Source organism: Staurois parvus, unplaced genomic scaffold (assembly GCF_062004578.1).
Source record: "Staurois parvus isolate SC_StPar_1 unplaced genomic scaffold, SC_StPar_1.0 ptg000390l, whole genome shotgun sequence".
In the NCBI taxonomy this organism is placed as follows: Eukaryota; Metazoa; Chordata; class Amphibia; order Anura; family Ranidae; genus Staurois; species Staurois parvus.
This window is the reverse complement of record NW_028318186.1, coordinates 5,674,301-5,696,737: the sequence shown is the minus strand read 5'-3', so window position 1 is coordinate 5,696,737 and position 22,437 is coordinate 5,674,301. Positions and strand designations below refer to the sequence as shown.

The window sequence follows — 22,437 nt, the reverse complement described above, 5'->3', positions numbered from 1 at the left end:
AGCTTTGGATAAATGGAGAGCAACAATGCTACACTGTGGCTGTTGTACTCGTAAAGGCAGCTTTAATGACCCATATTCTAACAATGCCATATAACTGGAACTTATAAGCTGCTGTCCAGCTGGCAATTTTAATGTGGTTCTACAGCCTCAATGGTTTTTACCTTAATGCATGATATGCCTAAAATGTAAATAAAAACCCATCATCTTAAATTAGCTGTTCAAGAAATAAGTAAAATTTGCTAATACAAACCAGTAACTTAAGTGGATGAGTCATTTTTTATTTCATTTCAACAAAAGATGCAATTTTAAATAAATTACTACAGTACGTATTTCAAATCAGACTTAATCTAGATGCGGGGGATTGCACACATTTCGTATGGTAATGGGGCATTTGTGGCCCCCAGTGCGGGGGTGAGGTCCAGCACAGCTCCGGGAGGGGCCTGGAAGGTGAAGTGTTGCAGTAGTGTTGTAAAGAAGAGGAACAGCTCCATTTTAGCCAATGTTTCCCCAGCACAACTTCTTTTTCCTAGGAAAAAATAAATAAATCTGGTTCATTTGAATCAGTCATAAAGTAACATCTGTTATAAAATATGTATTAGGCTAGATACACATGAGTTTTTATGCAGCATTCAAGCCTCCTTCTTTGGTTGTACCCAGTGAGGACTGAGCAATTGCTGTTTATTTCATAGTAAAAAGGATCTAAATAAGAGCATGTACACAGGACTCGGAAAAAATCAAGTGCGGGTCTACAATGTAGGAGCATTGCTCACATGTTCAGCAAAACTAAAAGGCTGTGCTTGACAGCAGGGCCAAAACTAGGTAAGGGGAGGGCTCAGGGGGAAGCATGTGTCCACATTTAGAGGGGCATCATCATCCCCATGCATTAGGGGGTCACACCTGGACAGGAGAATAGCATTTACTATAACTGAAGCTGTATTTTCCTCCTGCGGCAGCTGAAAGACGTATTTTCCTCCTCTCCCTCCTGCCAGCATTCAGCAGCTGCAGGAAGAAAGTACCACCAATTGGCTCTAGTAAATGCATAGAAGCACTACATTTTACACACACACACACACACGTTAGATTAGCACATTTAACCCTTAGATCGCCCCTGTTAACCCTTTGGTCACCCAGCCAGTGTCATTAGTACAGTGTCAGCATATAGAATTTTTCACTGATCACTGTATTACTGCCACTAGTAACATCAGATAGCACCAGGGTCAGTAAGCACCCCACCCAGCCAGGGTCAGCCCGCACATTATTGCACTCAAGTATAGGTCGCTGATCATCACCATTACTAGTATAGTGTTTGTATGGATCAATATATAGATAATGAACAGAACTATACTAATGCCTCCTTAGTATAGTGTTCCCAAAAACGCAGTATTAGCAGGATCAGCCCAATTTGCTGCCAGCACTAGCGTTTAGACCCTAGTACACAATTGATTGTGGGCCAAAGCAATTCATATGCACAACAATACATTGCTGCCCACCAAAATTCAGCAATTGCCAGACAAGTTACATGGAAACCTATCATGGTTTCTGAATTTAAAACTTTTTTGGGCCTAACCCTCAACATGGGCATTACAAATAGAATGAATTGTGGTAATATTGGTCCACAGACCCGATTCATCATATGCCCATGTTCTCTGCTGTTACATATGTTCTCAACAAGGAACAGCAATGCACTGGTAAATCGCTGAACTTTAAGTGGTTATAACCGAAAAATGCCTGCAGCTACAGGCATCATTCTGGTATTGTTTTTTCCAGCTGGTGGTTCGCTTTCATGTAAAAGCAATCCTAGTGGCTAATTAGCCACTGGACCGCTTTTACAAGCAGCATGAAGGGACGTTCCCCCCCCCCCCCCGGCCACCTTCCACTGCTTTCTCGGGCTCTCCCGTCCCATCGGGGAACCCAAGAATGCAGCCAGTGCTTCTGCCAGCTGACTATAGAGCTGATCATGGACAAAAGCTATGAGTATTTCATCATTTCAGTTTCACTGGATATAAACAGCGCCATTTTAAAATTGGTAAAGAATCTGATCACACCAATCTTGGTGTGATCAGATGCTTTAAGGGCAGAGGAGAGATCTAAAGTTTAATAGACCCCAGAATTCTCAGAAGAAAGTATAGGTACTTTCACAAAGAAGAGTTTTTGGAGCATTTTTGCATTTCCTAGATTGTAAGCTTGAAAGAGCAGGGCCCTCAATCCCCTCATGTTTTGCATTGTATTGGTATTGTTCTGTCACATGTTCTGTCCCCCTTTGTAATGTACAGCACTGAGCGAACCATTGGCGCTTTATAAATACTGTATAATAATAATAATAATTTAAAAAAGCTCAAGAAAAATGCTTCCCTATGTTTGTCTATTTATGTCTATGTATATTTTCATACTGGGGCAATGCCCTCCTGTTGTGGTGTAAAAACTCCTGCTTGCAGCATCTTTGGAGCATGTTTGTTCAGGTAAAAAAAAACACACCAAAAATGCCTCTTCCCATTGAAATCAATGGAGAGTGTTTGAAAAGCTTCTGAAAAATGCCTGAAAAATGTCTCAAAAAAGCCTTTTTTGGTGCAGTTTTTAAGTTATTTGTCCTTTAAAAAATGCTCAGAAAGCATGGCAAAAGCACAGTAAAAATGAGTCAAAAAATGCATATGCGTTTTTGACTTTTTTTGCAGCAAATTACTGTAAAAGTAGCCTGTTGCTATCACAGAGGATATTTACATTACCTGTGATAACATTAACAGTGAAAAAAAAAATGAAAGGAACAGAAATTTTAAAAAAAGCAAAATAAATAATAATAATAAAAAAAAAATCAAACCCACTCCCCACCCCCCTCGGTTGGTCCAGTGTCAGTATGTAAACAGAGATTTTTCCATGAATGTGAGGTATCACTGTGAATTTCAGATCTAGGGCAGTAATTCTTGCACTAGACCTCCTATGTAAATTTAAAATGGTAACCTGTAAAGGCTTTTAAAGCATAGATTATGAAAGATTTGCATAGTCTGTTTCAGTTGCACAGGCGTGCGCAATTTTAAAGCATGTCATGTTTGGTATCTATTGACTTGGCATAACATCCTCTTTTTATATCTTATCAAACAATTGGTTAATATATTATGTATTTATATATATATTATGTTTTTGTACATGTAAATTAAAAAAAGTGTATTTTTTCAAAACATTTTTCAAAACAATTTGCGTTTGAAAAATCCTTGTGCTAATACTGTGTGACATTAAAAATTGCAAAACCCACCATTTTATTCTCTAGGACCTCTGCATTAAAAAATATATATAATGTTTTGGGGTTAAAAGTAACTTTCTATAAAAAAAATGTTATATAAAGAAAACGTGTCATAAAAGGCTTGGTCTTCAAGTGGTTAAAAAAGTGGGTGGTGTGTGGCATAAGCTTCTAATGTTGGGCATAAAAGTTCAGGATAGTGGATGCACCCAAAAAAGGGGGTTTGTGAAAAGAAATTCACAGGAAAGCGGCTACATTATGGACAGAATGCGATACTCAGAAAAATTTCCAAAAATTATGCTTTATTACACATTAAATGATTGACATACGGGCAATCGCCCTGGTTTACCATCACCTCAGTATGAGACAATACACACAGACCTAAAACCATTAAAATCACACCAAGACCGGTCTAGGTATATGTGCTGCAAATGCTATGACCATGAATAGTCTAAAGCACTTGCAGCACTGGCACATAGGTGACACTCCCTATAGGAGGTATATACCAGAAAAATTATACCAAAGGTATACAATATCATGTGCTATATATGTAAGCATATATCATTACCATATAGGTTACACCCCAAAAAGAAGGGGGGAATTCCAAAAATTGTACCAAAGGTATGTCATGTCATATGCACGCAAAATGGACAGACACAGTAGTCATCTGGAGCAAGGCATGACCCTAAGCCTATATGAGGCAATATGGGTAAAACATAGTATATAAACGCAGTACAACCCTATATAAGCACACGTGGTTGGGGCCCATTAATCTGTAATAAACGTGAAGTTGCAAGGATTCTTATAGTTGAAAGAGTCCCTGTTGTTGTCTTGATGGAGAAATAGATGCAAATAGCAGAGGTCTGCTTTAAATGGTTTCTTCACCACAGCATGTGGACTGTAAACCACTTTAATATTAGAAACAAGATAAGGCCCAGTAGATCTTCCGCCTGTTGCAATATATGTAGTATGCCTTGTTTCTATATAGAGCACCATGATGTCCCCATCCACCTGTGCAATGGGTAGTAGAAAAAAGAAGAAAATTCCTTCATAGGTACTGCCGTATTGATCCAGGGAACCACCGCTTACATCAGCCGACATTTCGCGGGTTCCGACCTCTCCATGGCGCCTGTGCTGCCTTTGCATGACTCATGGCATGTGAAGATGGCTGCCTCCTTGTAAGTCGACGTGCATATCACCAGTGCGCATGACCGGAAGTGACGTATCTGACGTATGACGTCAACGCGTCCTGGTCCTGACGAAGCTGAGTGAGATACGCGTTGACGTCATACGTCAGATAGATGAGTCATGCAAAGGCAGCACAGGCGCCATGGAGAGGTCGGAACCCGCGAAATGTCGGCTGATGTAAGCGGTGGTTCCCTGGATCAATACGGCAGTACCTATGAAGGAATTTTCTTCTTTTTTCTACTACCCATTGCACAGGTGGATGGGGACATCATGGTGCTCTATATAGAAACAAGGCATACTACATATATTGCAACAGGCGGAAGATCTACTGGGCCTTATCTTGTTTCTAATATTAAAGTGGTTTACAGTCCACATGCTGTGGTGAAGAAACCATTTAAAGCAGACCTCTGCTATTTGCATCTATTTCTCCATCAAGACAACAACAGGGACTCTTTCAACTATAAGAATCCTTGCAACTTCACGTTTATTACAGATTAATGGGCCCCAACCACGTGTGCTTATATAGGGTTGTACTGCGTTTATATACTATGTTTTACCCATATTGCCTCATATAGGCTTAGGGTCATGCCTCTCTCCAGATGACTACTGTGTTTGTCCATTTTGCGTGCATGTGACATGACATACCTTTGGTACAATTTTTGGAATTCCCCTTCTTTTTGGGGTGTAACCTATATGGTAATGATATATGCTTACATATATAGCACATGATATTGTATACCTTTGGTATAATTTTTCTGGTATATACCTCCTATAGGGAGTGTCACCTATGTGCCAGTGCTGCAAGTGCTTTAGACTATTCATGGTCATAGCATTTGCAGCACATATACCTAGACCGGTCTTGGTGTGATTTTAATGGTTTTAGGTCTGTGTGTATTGTCTCATACTGAGGTGATGGTAAACCAGGGCGATTGCCCGTATGTCAATCATTTAATGTGAAATAAAGCATAATTTTTGGAAATTTTTCTGAGTATCGCATTCTGTCCATAATGTAGCCGCTTTCCTGTGAATTTCTTTTCACAAACCCCCTTTTTTGCTTGCATGTTTTTTGGCTACTGGATGGAAGCCATTTATTGGGTGATACAGTAATATATATTTGAATCTCTAAAACCTATCTTTTATCTAGTGGATGCACCCCCCTCCCCCCCAAATTACCCCTTTTTGGAAATTAGACGCTCTAGAGCAGCGGTTCTCAACCTGGGGGTCGCGACCCCTTTGGGGGTCGAACGACCATTTCCCAGGGGTCGCCTAAGACCATCGGAAAACACATATTTCCGATGGTCTTAGGAACCGAGACACCGCTCCTCTCTCCGGCGATGTGTGGGCGGGATGATACGCTGCTCCTGTCACCTGGCCACACCTCCGGGATCGCTCAGCAGCTCCGCCTCCTCGCCGCTGATTGGCCACCGGAACTGTAGCTCAGGAGAGGCACACAGGCGGCCAATCACCGGCGAGGAGGTGGAGCTTGGAGAGGAGGAGCCGAGCGGCAGCGCGCACACATCAAAGAAGATCGAGGGAGCTGCCGGAGCGAGTGAAGAGGAGAGCGGCCAGAGAAGGAAGACAGCTGACAGGTAAGTGAGAGAGCGAGCCCAGGCTGTCACTAATACCAACGATGGGGCACTATTCCTCCCCCCACTGACACCAACGATGGGGCACTATTCCTCCCCCCACTGACACCAACGATGGGGCACTATTCCTCCCCCCACTGACACCAACGATGGGGCACTATTCCTCCCCCCACTGACACCAACGATGGGACACTATTTCCCCCCCCACTGACACCAACGATGGGACACTATTTCCCCCCCCCCCTGACCCCAATGATGGGGCACTATTCTCCCCTCCACCACACTGACATCAATGATGGGGCACTATTCCTCCCACTGACACCAATGATGGGGCACTACTCCCCCCACTGACACCAATGATGGGGCACTACTCCCCCCACTGACACCAATGATGGGGCACTACTCCCCCCACTGACACCAATGATGGGGCACTACTCCCCCCACTGACACCAATGATGGGGCACTACTCCCCCCACTGACACCAATGATGGGGCACTACTCCCCCCACTGACACCAATGATGGGGCACTACTCCCCCCACTGACAGCAATGATGGGGCACTACTCCCCCCACCGACACCAATGATGGGGCACTACTCCCCCCACCGACACCAATGATGGGGCACTACTCCCCCCACCGACACCAATGATGGGGCACTATTCCTCCCACTGACACCAATGATGGGGCACTATTCCCCCCACTGACACCAACGATGGGACACTATTTCCCCCCCCACTGACACCAACGATGGGACACTATTTCCCCCCCCCCTGACCCCAATGATGGGGCACTATTCTCCCCTCCACCACACTGACATCAATGATGGGGCACTATTCCTCCCACTGACACCAATGATGGGGCACTACTCCCCCCACTGACACCAATGATGGGGCACTACTCCCCCCACTGACACCAATGAGGGGGCACTACTCCCCCCACTGACACCAATGATGGGGCACTACTCCCCCCACTGACACCAATGATGGGGCACTACTCCCCCCACTGACACCAATGATGGGGCACTACTCCCCCCACTGACACCAATGATGGGGCACTACTCCCCCCACCGACACCAATGATGGGGCACTACTCCCCCCACCGACACCAATGATGGGGCACTACTCCCCCCACCGACACCAATGATGGGGCACTACTCCCCCCACCGACACCAATGATGGGGCACTATTCCTCCCACTGACACCAATGATGGGGCACTATTCCTCCCACTGACACCAATGATGGGGCACTATTCCTCCCACTGACACCAATGATGGGGCACTATTCCTCCCACTGACACCAATGATGGGGCACTATTCCTCCCACTGACACCAACGATGGGGCACTATTCCTCCCACTGACACCAACGATGGGGCACTATTCCTCCCACTAACACCAACGATGGGGCACTATTCCTCCCACTGATACCAACGATGGGGCACTATTCCTCCCACTGATACCAACGATGGGGCACTATTCCTCCCACTGACACCAGTGATGGGGCACTATTCCTCCCACTGACACCAGTGATGGGGCACTATTCCTCCCACTGACACCAGTGATGGGGCACTATTCCTCCCACTGACACCAGTGATGGGGCACTATTCCTCCCACTGACACCAGTGATGGGGCACTATTCCTCCCACTGATACCAACGATGGGGCACTATTCATCCCACTGACATCAGTGATGGGGCACTACTCCTTCCACTGACACCAATGATGTGGCACTACTCCTCCCACTGCAAAATTACAGTTATGAAGTAGCAACGAAAATAATTTTATGGTTGGGGGTCACCACAACATGAGGAACTGTATTAAGGGGTCGCGGCATTAGAAAGGTTGAGAACCACTGCTCTAGAGTATTTGCTAAGAGGCATGGTGAGCATTTTGCAGATGTCATTTATTGCCACAAGTTTTTGGAAAATGAAGAAAGAAAATAAAAATGTATTTTTTCTTTTCATTTTCAGAATCCTGTGACAAAATATTATATCTGATGTATACTCACCGTGCCTCTTATCAAATTCCTTGAGGTTTCTACTTTCCAAAAAGAGTAATTTGGGGGGAGGTGTTTGTACTATCCTGGCATTTTAGGGCCTCCAAAACTGTGATAGGTAGCGAGGAAGGGATGTGAGGAAATACAGTATGCCCTAGGAAAGCCTGAAGGTGGTCATTGGATTTTGGGGACCTGTATGTGGCTAGGCTGCCATAAAGTCTTACATGTGGTATCCCCATACCTGTGAGAAGTAGCAGAATGTGTTTTGGGGTGTTATTCCACATTTACCAATGGCATCTGTGAGCAATATACAATTTAAATGACAACTTGTGTAAACAAAAATATATTTTGTCATTTTCCAAAACTTTTTGGCAAAAAATAACATCTTCCATGGACTCAACATGCCTCTCAATAAATTCCTTGAAGTGTCTACTTTCCAGAAAGGTGTAATTTTGGTTTTTTTTGTACTGCGCTGGCATTTCAGCACCTCAAGAAATGTGATAGGCATTCAGAAAGTAAAAGCTGCGTGAATTCCAATATATATACCATAGTGACACTGTCCACACTCCGTTCACTGCCCTATTGACACTGTCCACACACCATCCACTGCCCTACTGATACTGTCCAAACACTGTCCACTGCCCTACTGACACTGTTCAAACACCATCCACTGCCCTACTGACACTGTCCACACACCGTCCACTGCCCTACTGACACTGTCCAAACACCGTCCACTGCCCTACTGACACTGTCCAAACACCGTCCACTGCCCTACTGACACTGTCCAAACACCGTCCACTGCCCTACTGACCCTGTCCGAACACCATCCACTGCCCTACTGACAATGTCTAAACACCATCCACATTCAGGGTTTAACATCTAACATGTTATTAATGCACTAGCCCCCTGCACTGAAACCCCCCCTAACATCTGACCCCCCCCCCCGACGTGTCCCTGTTTTGACATCTAGCTGTCACAAGCTAAAAAAGAACAGTGTTCTGTGAATGGGAAAAATTCAAGTCTCAACAGCCTTTGCAGCTGTCGGCTTGCAGTTCTCAATGCACTACCAGAGTGCTGTTCACTGTGCTTCCTGTCAGGGTGTAACTGCCTGCCTGTATCAGAGATACACAGACAGTCTGCATGGCGTTACACCTACGATCTGCTGAATGCTTTACCGATCCCTAACAAAAAATATTTAGCATATTAGATTTACCTCCAAAAAATTGTGCATTTACTTATTTTAATTTTTTTGTAACAGTAAATGCATCCTTTAAATTGCCAGAAAATGACAAACATTGCCAGCTTCTTAAAAAAAATCATGGCAGAGGAGTAGACCTCTGGAGAGTCCTAAAATGCTTGTAAAGAAAAAGTAATATTTATACTTGCCTTACATCCTTCCAGGAAGATTCCTGGGGAATGCAGAGCAGGTGAAATCTAATGAGAAGACAATCTAGTCCGTTGTAAGAGCATCTTATCATAAGATATAAGCATTTCTACATTTCACAGTTTATCCCAGAAGGAATTTGATGTCACCCTTGCCTGGGGATGCAAGTGGTAGATGGGGTAGGGTAATTATAAATCTTACTTTTTGCTTTACATGAAATTTTGCTGCAAGTTTGGCTTTAAAAGCCACCAAACAAATTCTTAATTTCACCTTTTCTGTTGATTGCAATGCATTTCACCAAAATGTTGCCAAAATTTCCCAAATTGTGAAATAAAATATCCCCATTTCTCTCATCCTTAGTCAGAATGGCCAACATGATCTCTGTAACTCAGAGCTGAGCTTCATACTCTACATATTCTACTCTTAGCTGGTAGACTGCAATGGACAGGGGGTTCTGAAATACATCATACCTTCCACCTTTGTAAAATCAGCATATACACGTGTCCATCAAATAATGTAACAGTGGATACTGGCTTTAGGCTTAGGTTTTAGTGTACTTGAAGTTTTCCAGAGTTCATTAAAACTTTTTTTCCAACACTCAAATTAATAATGCAAAAATGTGTTGTGTATTACCAATAGAAAATGGAATGAAAGCATCAGCCTTCTTGAAATTGCCTTTAGAATCAAGAAAATGTTCTGGGTGGAATTCATATGGTTTTTCAAAGTAAGACTTTTCCCTCAGAGCAGAGGAGAGCACTGGGATGACTGTGGTTCCCTGCAGGAGAAAAAGTTACCAACCAGTTAGTATATAACAAATACATGAAGCAATACAGTAATTTGGCATGTTTATATAGAAATAGTCTGTCCAGACAGAAAATGAAGATTTAACTGCGTTTTGTGAGTTTTTTGCTCATTTTATCTAGTGGTTGTCTAGTAGTAGTCAGCTATACTTATCTTATTCCTCACTCCTGCAGGATGCTTTACTACAGCTCCCCCAAAGCTGCTTTCCTTTGTCTCTTTCCTAATTGCACGCATGCCAATGTCATTCTGTACAATGCATGATCAACAGTCCTGCATTGTATCTAAGGACTTTCAGGACCTGCCCACATCCTGGAGCAATGGAGAACAGAGAATAGCAAATGAGCATTTAAACCTTGTAGCGTGGTGGTGGGAATGGAGGAGACATGTCAAGAGGACATTTTTCCACTTAAAGTGATTGTAAACCCTTTGTCACGGTCAGGGGTCAGGCTCATAGACCAGCAGCTATATCAGAGGCTCCCACTGACCGGCTGGATACATGGAGCAGCAAGTCACCCTAGCACATGACATGGACTCAACCAAGCTGTGGAATCTAAGCACTAACCGGTGTCCACCAGATCTCCTGATGGTGGAGTTGGAATTTACTGCATGTTAATAGCAGGTCACATTCCTCAGGATCGCCTCACCAGGAGGTGAGCAAGTCAGGGTTCAGTAGCAGATATAGAAGGTAGGGATCAAGCAGAAGTGTAGTCAGTAAACAAGTCAAAGGTCAGTAACATATGGTTGCAAGTTGGGATTAGGTGGAAGTGTAGTCAAAGAACAAACCAAAAGTCAGTAACAAGGGGTAGCGGAGATATGGACCACAGTAGAAGTGAAAAGAGCAACATATTGGCTGGAGAGAGAACAATACTCTAGCAAACAGAAAGTGCGAATGCATGGCTTAAATAGGAAGTTCATGGGAGGAGCAAAGGGTTCAAGGTTCATGGGAAACAAAGTGCAAGGCAAAATCACTCAAAAACTTATTCAGGGAGCTGATCAGTATCCCAGGTAGCTCAGTATAAAGAGACATTGCCCAACGCAGCAGAGGTTGCAAGCTCAGACCTAAGTCTTGACATCCTAACATACCTAGTGAAGTGACTTGCCTCAGGTGATACACAAAGTTCAAACTAATCCCCCTGTATAAGTTGTACCTGTTTATCTGTAGCTATTCTTCACATCTCTTCAAAGTCCACAATATATACAGCTTGTCTGAGCTTGGATTGGAGAGAAGGAATACACCTCCCTTCACACAACACACAGAACAGAGCTGAAACTGTCAAACACAGGAAGAGCTCCCTCTCCTGTAACCTTTTTTCTCTTGGTGTCAGAGGTGATTCATGCAGATAGTAGAAAAATGAGACAGCGAACAAGAATGACACTTAGTACTATGTATTGAGATACTAAGTACACACTATAGAGGGATATGCTTTGTTCATATTTCATGTCAGAGGTTTACAATCACTTAACTTAGAGTTTAGTTTTAAAACACACATATTTTCACTTTCAGTTTTTTGAAACATTTAAAACATCAGTTTTATTTAATTCATATCTAAGGTTAAAATGTAATATATATCATTTACATTTTACCTTAGATATATAGAATTATTCATTTCCACATTGTATTTTTATTATTTCTAGTCTACTATTATTAACTGGGTGCAGACTTTGGGCGTGCTACACACATCCAAAAAAAGATCATCATTGTACACAGGGTATATGTAGCACATCCAGTTCTTCTGCCTTGCTTCCCCCTCGCAGTACACAGCAATTCAGCTCTGATTAATGAAAGATACTTTGATGCAGCTGTCAAAAAAAGCAGCTGTCAAAAAAAGCGAGGCGCGCCGCCGCCCTATCTGTCCCACCGATAACCGCCGCAGATGTGAGTCGCCGGGTCACAGCCGGTCCTTAGCGGCTATGTCCCGGCGATCGGCGGCAAACAGTGACAGACAGCACAGCTGCAGTAGCTGTGATGTCTGTCACTTCCCTGTCAGCTCGAGGATGAGCTGATCGAGAAAGAACAGTTTCTCTTTCTCGATCAGCCTTGTCCCGCCCAGCACACACCCCCGCCCCCTAGTAAAACACCCCCCTCACTCCTATAACCCTTCCCTGCAAAATAAAGTTAACCCCTTCCTCCCCATTGCCATTAGTACAGTGTCAGTGTTTTTGCACTGATCACTGTATTAGTGTTTTTGGGGATGTCAGTGACCCCAAGTCAGTACCCCCCAATGCCAGAATGTCCACCGCAGCCCCGCAGTCCTGCCATAAGTCGCTGGTCGCTGCCATAAGTCCCTGATCGCCGCCATAATTCGCTGATCGCCGCCATTATTAGTATGAAAAAAACCCCTAAAAATCCCAGTATCTTTCCCACCATTTGTAAACACTATAACTTTCACGTAAACCAATTAATTTACACGTATTGGGTTTTTTTTTTTAGCAAAGACATGTCGCAGAATGCATTTTGGCAGAAATTTATGACTAAATTTGATTTTTGCATTTTTTTTTTATTGGACATGTTTTATAGCAAAAAGTCCAAAATATTGTTTTTTTTTTCCTCAAAATTGTCAGCCTTTTTTTTTATAGCGCAAAAAATAAAAACCGCACAGGCGATCAAATACCACCAAAAGAAAGCTCAATTTGAGGGAAAAAAAAGGATGTAAATTTCATTTATGTACCTTATTACATGACCGCACAATTGTCCGTTAACATTTTGGCCTAAATTTATAACCAACTTTGAGTTTACTATATATTTTTTATAGCTGAAAGTAAAAAATATTGTTTTTCTTCAAAATTTTTGGCCTTTTTTTGTTTATAGCGTGAAAAATAAAAAGGGCACAGGTGATCAAATTACACCGAAAGAAAGCTCTATTTGTGTGAAAAAAAGGACGTAAATTTCGTTTGGCTGCAGCATTGCATGACCGCGCAATTATCAGTTGAATTAGTGCAGCGCCGAGTAGCAAAAAGAGGCCTGGTCATTAAGGGGGGTAAATCCTCTGGAGCTCAAGTGGTTAAATTAAAATAACCAACCATGTCATACTTATCTGCTCTGTGCAACAGTTTTCCACAGAGCAGCCCAGAACCTCCTCTTGGGTCCCCGTCAGTGCTGTCTGCTCCTGCTCTACAGTGTCTGTCCCCATAGAAAGCACTTGATATAGGGGCAGATGTGCAGGCTCGCTCCTGAGCCAGACTGTGCAAGTCAATAGACACACAGCCCTACTCCCTCCTCATTGGATTTGATTGACATGTCCATGTTCAGCAAGGAGAAAGAGAGCAAATCATCATGGCAGGTTTTTACCTTGATGCAGAGAATGCATTAAAGTAAAAAAACATTTAGCTCTGACAACCACGTTAAAGCCTACGTTTATTTTAAAACATCAACACAAGGGATGATTTTACTTTTACACAATACAGTTTTCACCTTTTTATTCACATTCACTTGCCCTGCAAAGGATTTACCCCCCTCCCTGACCAGGCCATTGTTTGTGATAGGCACTGTGTTTTTTTAACTGACAATTGCGTGGTCATGCAAAGCTGAACCCAAGTGAAAATGATTTCCTTTTTTTCCCCACAAATAGAGCTTTCTTTCAGTGGTATTTGGTCACCTTTGCATGTTTTATTTTTTGTGCTATAAAGAAAAACGACAAAGAAACAATTTTGAAAAAAAAAACATTATTCTTGACATTTTGCTATAAAACATATCCAGTAAAAAAATGTTAAAAATCAAATTTCATCATAAATGTAGGCCAAAATGTATTCTGCTACATGTCTTTGCTAAACAAAATTCTCAATACGTGTAAATTAATTGGTTTACGTGAAAGTTATAGCGTCTGCAAATGGTGGTATATATAATGGGATTTTTTTTATACTAGTAATGGCGGCGATTAGCGACTTATAACAGGAATGAGATGGGCATTCTGACACTGGGGGGGAACTGGCTAATTGACCCTGACATCCCCAGTGACACCAATACAGTGATCAGTGCTAATAAAAAGCACTGACACTTTACTAATGACACTGGGCAGGAAGGGGTTAACATCTAGGGCGATCAAAGGGTTAACTGTACTGGGTGTGTTTTACTAGTAAGGCATGTTGTTTTGTACTGCTCTGCTATGCAGAGTAATACAAAGCAGAGTGCTGGTGCTGACAGGAGAAAGATCTGTATTCTTTACATACAGACCTCTCCCCCATCAGTGTTCCCCGGCGATCGCTGGGTGCTAGCGGGGAATCTCAGCTGTAGTCACCAATATATATACACGTGATTTTGCACAGCCCTGATACCCTGTAGCAGTAGTTCCGCTATAGGGCGGTCAGGAAGCGGTTAATCGCACTGCTGATTATCTTCTCCAGCCTTTTTTTTTAGCCAATCCCTGTCTATATATACTCCATTCTGCAGCGACTACTCCTCATTGCTCTACATTGGCTTCCTAATAGCGACAATAGTGGACCATGCCTGCTCAATGGTCAGCATAGCTGCTTGTAGTCTCCACCATGGGTCCATGTGACAATGCAGGAGCAGCATTGGGAGACAGCTGTCAGTCAATAACAGAAAGGGAGTATCACCAGAGAATATTTTAATGAAAGCTGCAGATTTCAAGAGATTAAAACCAGCTTTTGAAATGATATTACCATATTATGCTTTAATTGGATTTACCTACAGTCAGGTCCATAAATATTGGGACATCAACATAATTCTAACATTTTTGGCTCTATACACCACCACAATGGATTTGAAATGAAACAAACAAGATGTGCTTTAACTGCAGACTGTCAGCTGTAATTTAAGGGTATTTACATCCAAATCAGGTGAACGGTGTAGGAATTACAACAGTTTGCATATGTGCCTCCCACTTGTTAAGGGACCAAAAGTAATGGGACAATTTGGCTTCTCAGCTGTACCATGGCCAGGTGTGTGTTGTTCCCTCATTATCCCAATTACAATGAGCAGATAAAAGGTCCAGAGTTCATTTCAAGTGTGCTATTTGCATTTGGAATCTGTTGCTGTCAACCCTCAAGATGAGATCCAAAGAGCTGTCACTATCAGTGAAGCAAGCCATCATTAGGCTGAAAAAACAAAACAAACCCATCAGAGAGATTGCAAAAACATTAGGCGTGGCCAAAACAACTGTTTGGAACATTCTTAAAAAGAAGGAACGCACCGGTGAGCTCAGCAACACCAAAAGACCTGGAAGACCATGGAAAACAATTGTGGTGGATGAGCGAAGAATTCTTTCCCTGGTGAAGAAAACACCCTTCACAACAGTTGGCCAGATCAAGAACACTCTCCAGGAGGTAGGTGTATGTGTGTCAAAGTCAACAATCAAGAGAAGACTTCACCAGAGTGAATACAGAGGGTTCACCACAAGATGGAAACCATTGGTGAGCCTCAAAAACAGGAAGGACAGATTAGAGCTTGCCAAACAACATCTAAAAAAGCCTTCACAGTTCTGGAACAACATCCTATGGACAGATGAGACCAAGATCAACTTGTACCAGAGTGATGGGAAGAGAAGAGTATGGAGAAGGAAAGGAACTGCTCATGATCCTAAGCATACAACCTCATCAGTGAAGCATGGTGGTGGTAGTGTCATGGCATTGGCATGTATGGCTGCCAATGGAACTGGTTCTCTTGTATTTATTGATGATGTGACTGCTGACAAAAGCAGCAGGATGAATTCTGAAGTGTTTCGGGCAATATTATCTGCTCATATTCAGCCAAATGCTTCACAACTCATTGGATGCCGCTTCACAGTGCAGATGGACAATGACCCAAAGCATACTGCAAAAGCAACCAAAGAGTTTTTTAAGGGAAAGAAGTGGAATGTTATGCAATGGCCAAGTCAATCACCTGACCTGAATCCAATTGAGCATGCATTTCACTTGCTGAAGACAAAACTGAAGGGAAAATGCCCCAAGAACAAGCAGGAACTGAAGACAGTTGCAGTAGAGGCCTGGCAGAGCATCACCAGGGATGAAACCCAGCGTCTGGTGATGTCTATGCATTCCACACTTCAGGCTGTAATTGACTGCAAAGGATATGAAACCAAGTATTAAAAAGTGAAAGTTTGATTTATGATTATTATTCTGTCCCATTACTTTTGGTCCCTTAACAAGTGGGAGGCACATATGCAAACTGTTGTAATTCCTACACCATTCACCTGATTTAGATGTAAATATCCTCAAATTAAAGCTGACAGTCTGTAATTAAAACACATCTTGTTTGTTTCATTTCAAATCCATTGTGGTGGTGTATAGAGCCAAAAATGTTAGAATTGTGTCGATGTCCCAATATTTATGGACCTGACTGTATACTTTAACTAGACATGCACACCCAATTTTTTTCTTTAGTTTCTGATGCATTTATTAATTGAAGAATGTTGTTTCCTCATATTCGTTATGTTGAACTAATTCATTTTCGGCATTTTTTTTTATATATTCGTTGGTCCAAGTGGATTCGAAAAATGTTGCAGTTTTCTTTAAGATTGACATATACTATATTAGTTAACAGTTTCGATATTCCGGGTGGAATTGTTATTCATATATATCGAAACTATTCAAAAGGATTCAATATTTTCCAAACCTAACAATTGAATTAGACTGTGGAACTGAATTGACTGACTGTGACAACTTACTCGAATCTAAATGATCAAATTAATTTGAAAATGTAATCAATTTCCCCATGGGCCCAAACTACTTTCGCATCCTGTGATGTTATCTGGATGAAACAAATGCATTCGTTACTTTCATTACAACGTTTTTCAGATTTTTTTAGATTCGTTGCTATGTACAGTCGGGGATGCATAGACATCTGAATCTCCAAACATCAACTTTTCAGATAAAAATCGATTCATTACAAAATGAAATGCATATGTCTAATGTTAACTTTAGTCACTCACCTTTGGAATAAAATATCCTCTGAATGTAACATGTTGTGACGTTGCATGTGGAACACTTCCCGGTGCAATATCACCAAACCGCAGGATCTCATGAACGACGGCATCAGTGTACGTCATTTGTTTCCTGTGCTCTAATCTAAGCTGAGCTGTGCCAATGACTTTTTCAATTTCGTCTTGTACTTTCTCTGTTGGCAAGCAAATATCAGAATGAATTTCTACAAAATGTATATCCTGAACGAGTATAGTTCCACAAAGTATGCTCCCACAAATGGTATGGGAACACGTAAGAACACATGAATGGTAAGGACATCCCCCACAATGCACTGCACTCTGACGGTGGATTGTGATTGGCCAAAGCAATGCACCTGACCACAGGCGAGGTACAATGCTTTGGCCAATCACAGCACAATTGGGCAGAGCTAGCTTTGATATCACTGCTAGCTCTGCCAAATTATTTACATCTGACCCGCAAATGTCAGATAGCAACAGGTGCTCTGCGTTTTTTTGTTTTTTCTGGCAAGTCGGCATCATCGTGACAACACTGGACCCTGTGATTAATGATGAATTATGATGGAACCATCTTTTGAGCTTTTTTTTTTTAAATAAAGGACATGTTAAAAACAGTTTTTTTTTTTAACATTTTATACTTTTTTGGTGAATGGGTAGAGGTACTTTATACCCCATACTCATTCACATGGGGGGGCGGGATCTGGTTTCCCCCTTGTTAAAGAGGGCTTCCAGATTCCAATAAATCACCTGCCACAGACCCCCAAAACCACAGCTCAGGGTTGTGGGGAAAAGGCCCTTGGGTTGGGGACAAGATGTTGTGGGGGAAGCCCCTGCAGCCCCTGCCCCTAAAGGGCCTGGTATGGCTTTTAGGGGGATCCCACACACTTTAAATTTTTTTTTTTACTGTGGGTTCCTTCCTATCCTTCCTACCAGACCTAAAGGGTCTGGTATTGATTAGGGGGGACCCCATGCTGTTTTTTTTTTTCTTAATGTAATTTTTTTTGTTTAATGTCAGTCCTGCTGCAGCAGGACTATACATTGTACAGCTATGCGACTTTGCAGGAAGTTTAAGGGGACCCCCAGGCATAATATTTAAATTAATTAAATTTTTTTTTACTTTAAGCAAAATGACTGCCACTTTAAAAATGGTACTTCTTGAAAAATGTTTTTCACTGATTCATGTCCCTCAGGGCAGTACCAATACCCCCTTTATGTCCAATAACTTGCATATAAGCCTTCAAATGGGCAATTTTGAATTTACAAGTTTGTGTCCCATAGACTTACATTAAGCTCAAAGTTTGCAGTCGAACTTTCGTTAGGTTCGAATGTTTGATCACGAACCGAACAAGGGGTTGTTCGGCCCATCACTATTGCACACCATGGTTAGGTGAAAATGTGCAGGCTGGTTTTCCAAAGAAACTGAGAATTATTTTGATATAACTTATATAGACTTATTTTACCTACATATTATTGGGTATTCCATCAATCTGCTTTTCACATGATTGGACAATTAAAGGTAATATTTGCATAATTTACTGTGTGAAGATTCTCAACTCCTTTAATTAACGCTGAAGATTGGGTATGGCAATTTTTACGTAGTTACATAGGTCCAACTTGGATCAATTTATGCATATATGTGTCATACCTGTGTGATGACATGTCCATGAAAGTTGGAATGTTCTCTGAATGGAAGATGTGCAGATTGTGATGTCACTTCCCACCTCTCCATCTCATCCTATCAGAGAATGCTTTGCATTCACTAAGAGAATGCAATAGGTTTGATTTACTAAAACTGTAGAGTGCACAATCTGGTGCAGCTGTGCATGGTAGCCAATCAGCTTCTAACTTCAGCTTATTCAAATAGGCAACAAAAAAAACCTAGCAGCTGATTGGTATGCACCAGGTCTTGTACTCTCCAAGTTTAGTACATCAACTCCAAAGTGTTCTTTGAATTGTGTCCATATCATGCGAGCAACCTTCTGTGTTTATAATGTAGCAGAGCAGCTGTGACTACTACAGTGATTTTTAGCTTCCACGGAGATCCTACAGCTATGGCACATACATACTTACATTGATCTGTCAATCTTTAAGAAAATCCAGCAGCTCTGTCTGCAATTTTTGGATGTCTACACAATGAAGGCTTTTAGCCCTGCTTCACACTAGCCTACATGCTGCGGGCTGGTTGCAAATGTGGACAGAGCTGATGCTAGACTATTTTGCACCCTAGAAAAGACCAGCTGCTTGCACCTCCCATGTAGAAAACTGTAGAAAATATTAAATCAACAAAACATGAAACCAACACCAATATTAAAGACAAAGTCAGTGTCATGGATGGACTGCATCTGTGGCTGGCAGTGGCAGGGTGACAGTTGCAGTGAGTGGAGGATGATGGATCCACATTCTGACAGATCCCAGGCTGGAATTCCCCAGGCAATGGGGGGAGATAAAAGGCTGTGACAACAGGCAGCTAAACTGAGCGATCCCGCACAGCGACAGATCTGACACAACACACCACCACCAACATTGACACAGATCAGCAGACCCAGCAGGCAGTAGAAGAGCAGGCTATGATGTCATTACTTACTGACACATTGCACAGGTGATGGATATCTGGCCAGCCGGGTCACACTCATACAAACACGAGCCATCAGAGTCAGACATTACCTTCCTCCGCAGGCGCAGCACAGCCTGTGCTGATGAATGGGAAGAGAAGGGCTGAAACTCCACACCAGTCAGCTTGCAGTAAGACTGAGTCTGAGAGGAATGCTGGAAGGATCGGCAGCTCAGCTGCTACACTGACCCCAGACACCCAGCATCTTCCTCTGTCCTTTCTTTCTCCCTTCTGCCTCCCCTCCCCTCAGCTGATGGATCATTCATGATGTGGCGGTGTTCCGCACAGAGAGAGTGCCGGCCTGTGATGCACCCAGGTGCCCCTAGGTGGCAGTGCGCCCTAGGCGGCTGCCTAGTTTGCCTAGTGGAAGCACTGGCCCTGATTGCAGGAATTGGTGCAGTTCCCACAACCACCTGCAGCTGCATCAAGTTTTTATTGCGAGACACACGTGGGTGCCATTCATCTCTGTGGATGCGTTTTTCAAAAGGCATGCACCTTTTCCTTGCATGAAACGTGGGCACAGCAGCCTATTCAAGTGAGAACACTGATGTTCCCACAAAAAAGCGGGCCATGCGGCCCGCACTAGTGTGAACTGGGCCTTACAGGTAAATAATATGCATAAAAAACTTCAAATGTACATGTAAGCTTATGAAAAGTTTGTTGTTACAATTAGTGGTCTGACAGAGTCTCTTTAATCTTTTCTTATGGAATTTTAGGCTATCACCTGCACTACCCAAAGGTGCTATCAGAGAGAAATAAATCACTATAGTGATGTGACAGCTCATTTTCATTAATAATAAAAAAAAATAGGTAGCCTCTTAGAGGACATTTACATCCAGACTAACTCAAACTGTTCCTTAATATGATGGAAATTCCTGCATATGTTTAAAAAGTAAAAAAAAAGTATTTCCAGACCACAGTCTTCTTGAGGCTTAAATACATGACACAATACACTAAATAGAAGGAACACAATGTATGTCAAGGGACAAAAAATAGACATGTATCCCTTCCCGGTGTCACTTTAACAGAATATTTTTGTCCAGGGGTGGGGATCACTACTTGAGTGGTCACATGATTGGGAACTGGTCCTGCCAGCTCCCAATCATGTGACTTATATACTGTCTATGTACAGTATATGTGCTGGGAGTGCACAGTGAGTGCACTTCCAACACAGGAACCTCATCCTTCCAAGCTGGCCCAAATACATTATTTACTGACCTAATGGATTCACTTGCTGGGCATGTTGTATTAATAGTTTGTAGCCTCAGCTACATACAGTATACAACACTGTGTTCCTGCCAAGGGAAGGGACTTCCTATTCCACTCCCGCAATAAGTAGAGTAAGGCAGAGCGCTGCTATGTGTTCTGGCACCGGGACAGAACTTGGCCAATTTTGCCCAAATTAACTACAGTATTTAATGGGACAATAGACATGGAGGTAGGCTTTAAGAAGGCAGTGCTGTACTGTAGTTTGCTAACACTTCCCAAAGTTCAGTAAGTGCTGATAAATCCCAGAGTGACGTGCCATCGCATATGATCATTCTAAGGTCAGAGGTCACAATAACGGCTTGTCTTACTTTGTATATTAGGATATTTCATCATTAGCAAAAGACCCCATCGCAGAGTTGTGGATGTTGTCTCCATTCCAGCTGCAAACAAGTTGGCTACCAGGCCTGTTAAATTGTCATCATGGAAATATAGAGTAGATTCTGGCTTCCCCTAGAACAGAGATAGAAGATATTGGGATATTTACTGTAGATGTAATGTAAAAGGGGCGTAACTACATGGGCTGCAATTGCAACCCAGCCCCATGCTCCAGGGGACCCATATGGCCCCCTTATACACCTGAATAGGAGAGGTGGAATGTAGAGAAACCAGACCCCTCTAGAAATATGCAGAACAAAAAAACGTGTTTTGTTTCGGATCAATTTGTTAAGTTACTAATTTTGTTTGTTGCATTCAGAATTATTTTCGTTTCATTTATTTGTTTTCAACTGGACATTTCTTTTTTTTTGGATTCAAAGTATTCAAACCCAATTCAAATAAAAAATATTGAATTGATCCAAATTCATTGTGCAGAATTACTGGTTCTATTCCATAAGGCTCCATGTACATGAGCCTACAGTGACCGCCGACCACTGGAAACCACAAAACGCGGCAAAACCATGGCAACTGCTGAAGGTAGTGGTCAGGGTAGGCTGTATACATGAAGCCTTAGAATTTCAAAATTCAAATTTCAGAAGATGGCTATATTTATTCTATTGTATTCTTTTCTATTCCAGTCTGTACTTTTCTATTCTATTATTTTATATTCTATTCATTTATTTTCTCTTCTATTATTTTATTTTCTATTCTATTCTACTCTGTTTTACTGTATTTTATTCTATTCTGTTCTAATTTTCATTCTATTCTATTCTTTTCTATTCTGTTCCTTTCTATTATTTTCTAATACATGCTATTATATTCTATTCTGTTTTATTCTATTCTTTTACTTTCTAAATTAAAATTTCGGAAGATGGTTATATTTAGAGATGAGCGAATTATTCAAAAATTCGATTCGACTGATTCGGCGAATCCGTGAAAAATTTTTGATTCGAGTCGAATATATTCGCTGCGAATTTAACTTATAAAAGGGTGTTTCTAGGCTTCAGAGAGCCTTTATATTAGTGCAGAACACTGTACCTTTAATTTAAATGCCCTTGGAGTCTGCTAGGGAAGAGAAATAATACTGTCAGTCAGTATGACATG

At 42.1% G+C, this 22,437-nt stretch overlaps 1 protein-coding gene across 1 annotated transcript in view; it reads right to left on the bottom strand.

Annotated features, from left to right (window-relative positions):
- Positions 1–257: 257 nt before the first annotated feature.
- The window catches only part of LOC149455643 (cytochrome P450 2K4-like), a 62,456-nt gene continuing 40,276 nt past the window's right edge, over positions 258–22,437 (bottom strand). Inside the window, exons 7-10 of the mRNA XM_089686034.1 lie at positions 21,267–21,408; positions 17,070–17,254; positions 10,015–10,156; positions 258–526 (exon numbers count right to left, since the gene is read on the bottom strand). Of these exons, the coding sequence (XP_089542160.1) occupies positions 348–526; positions 10,015–10,156; positions 17,070–17,254; positions 21,267–21,408 (648 nt within the window). The 3' untranslated portion in view covers positions 258–347. The remainder of the gene's footprint in view (positions 527–10,014; positions 10,157–17,069; positions 17,255–21,266; positions 21,409–22,437) is intronic.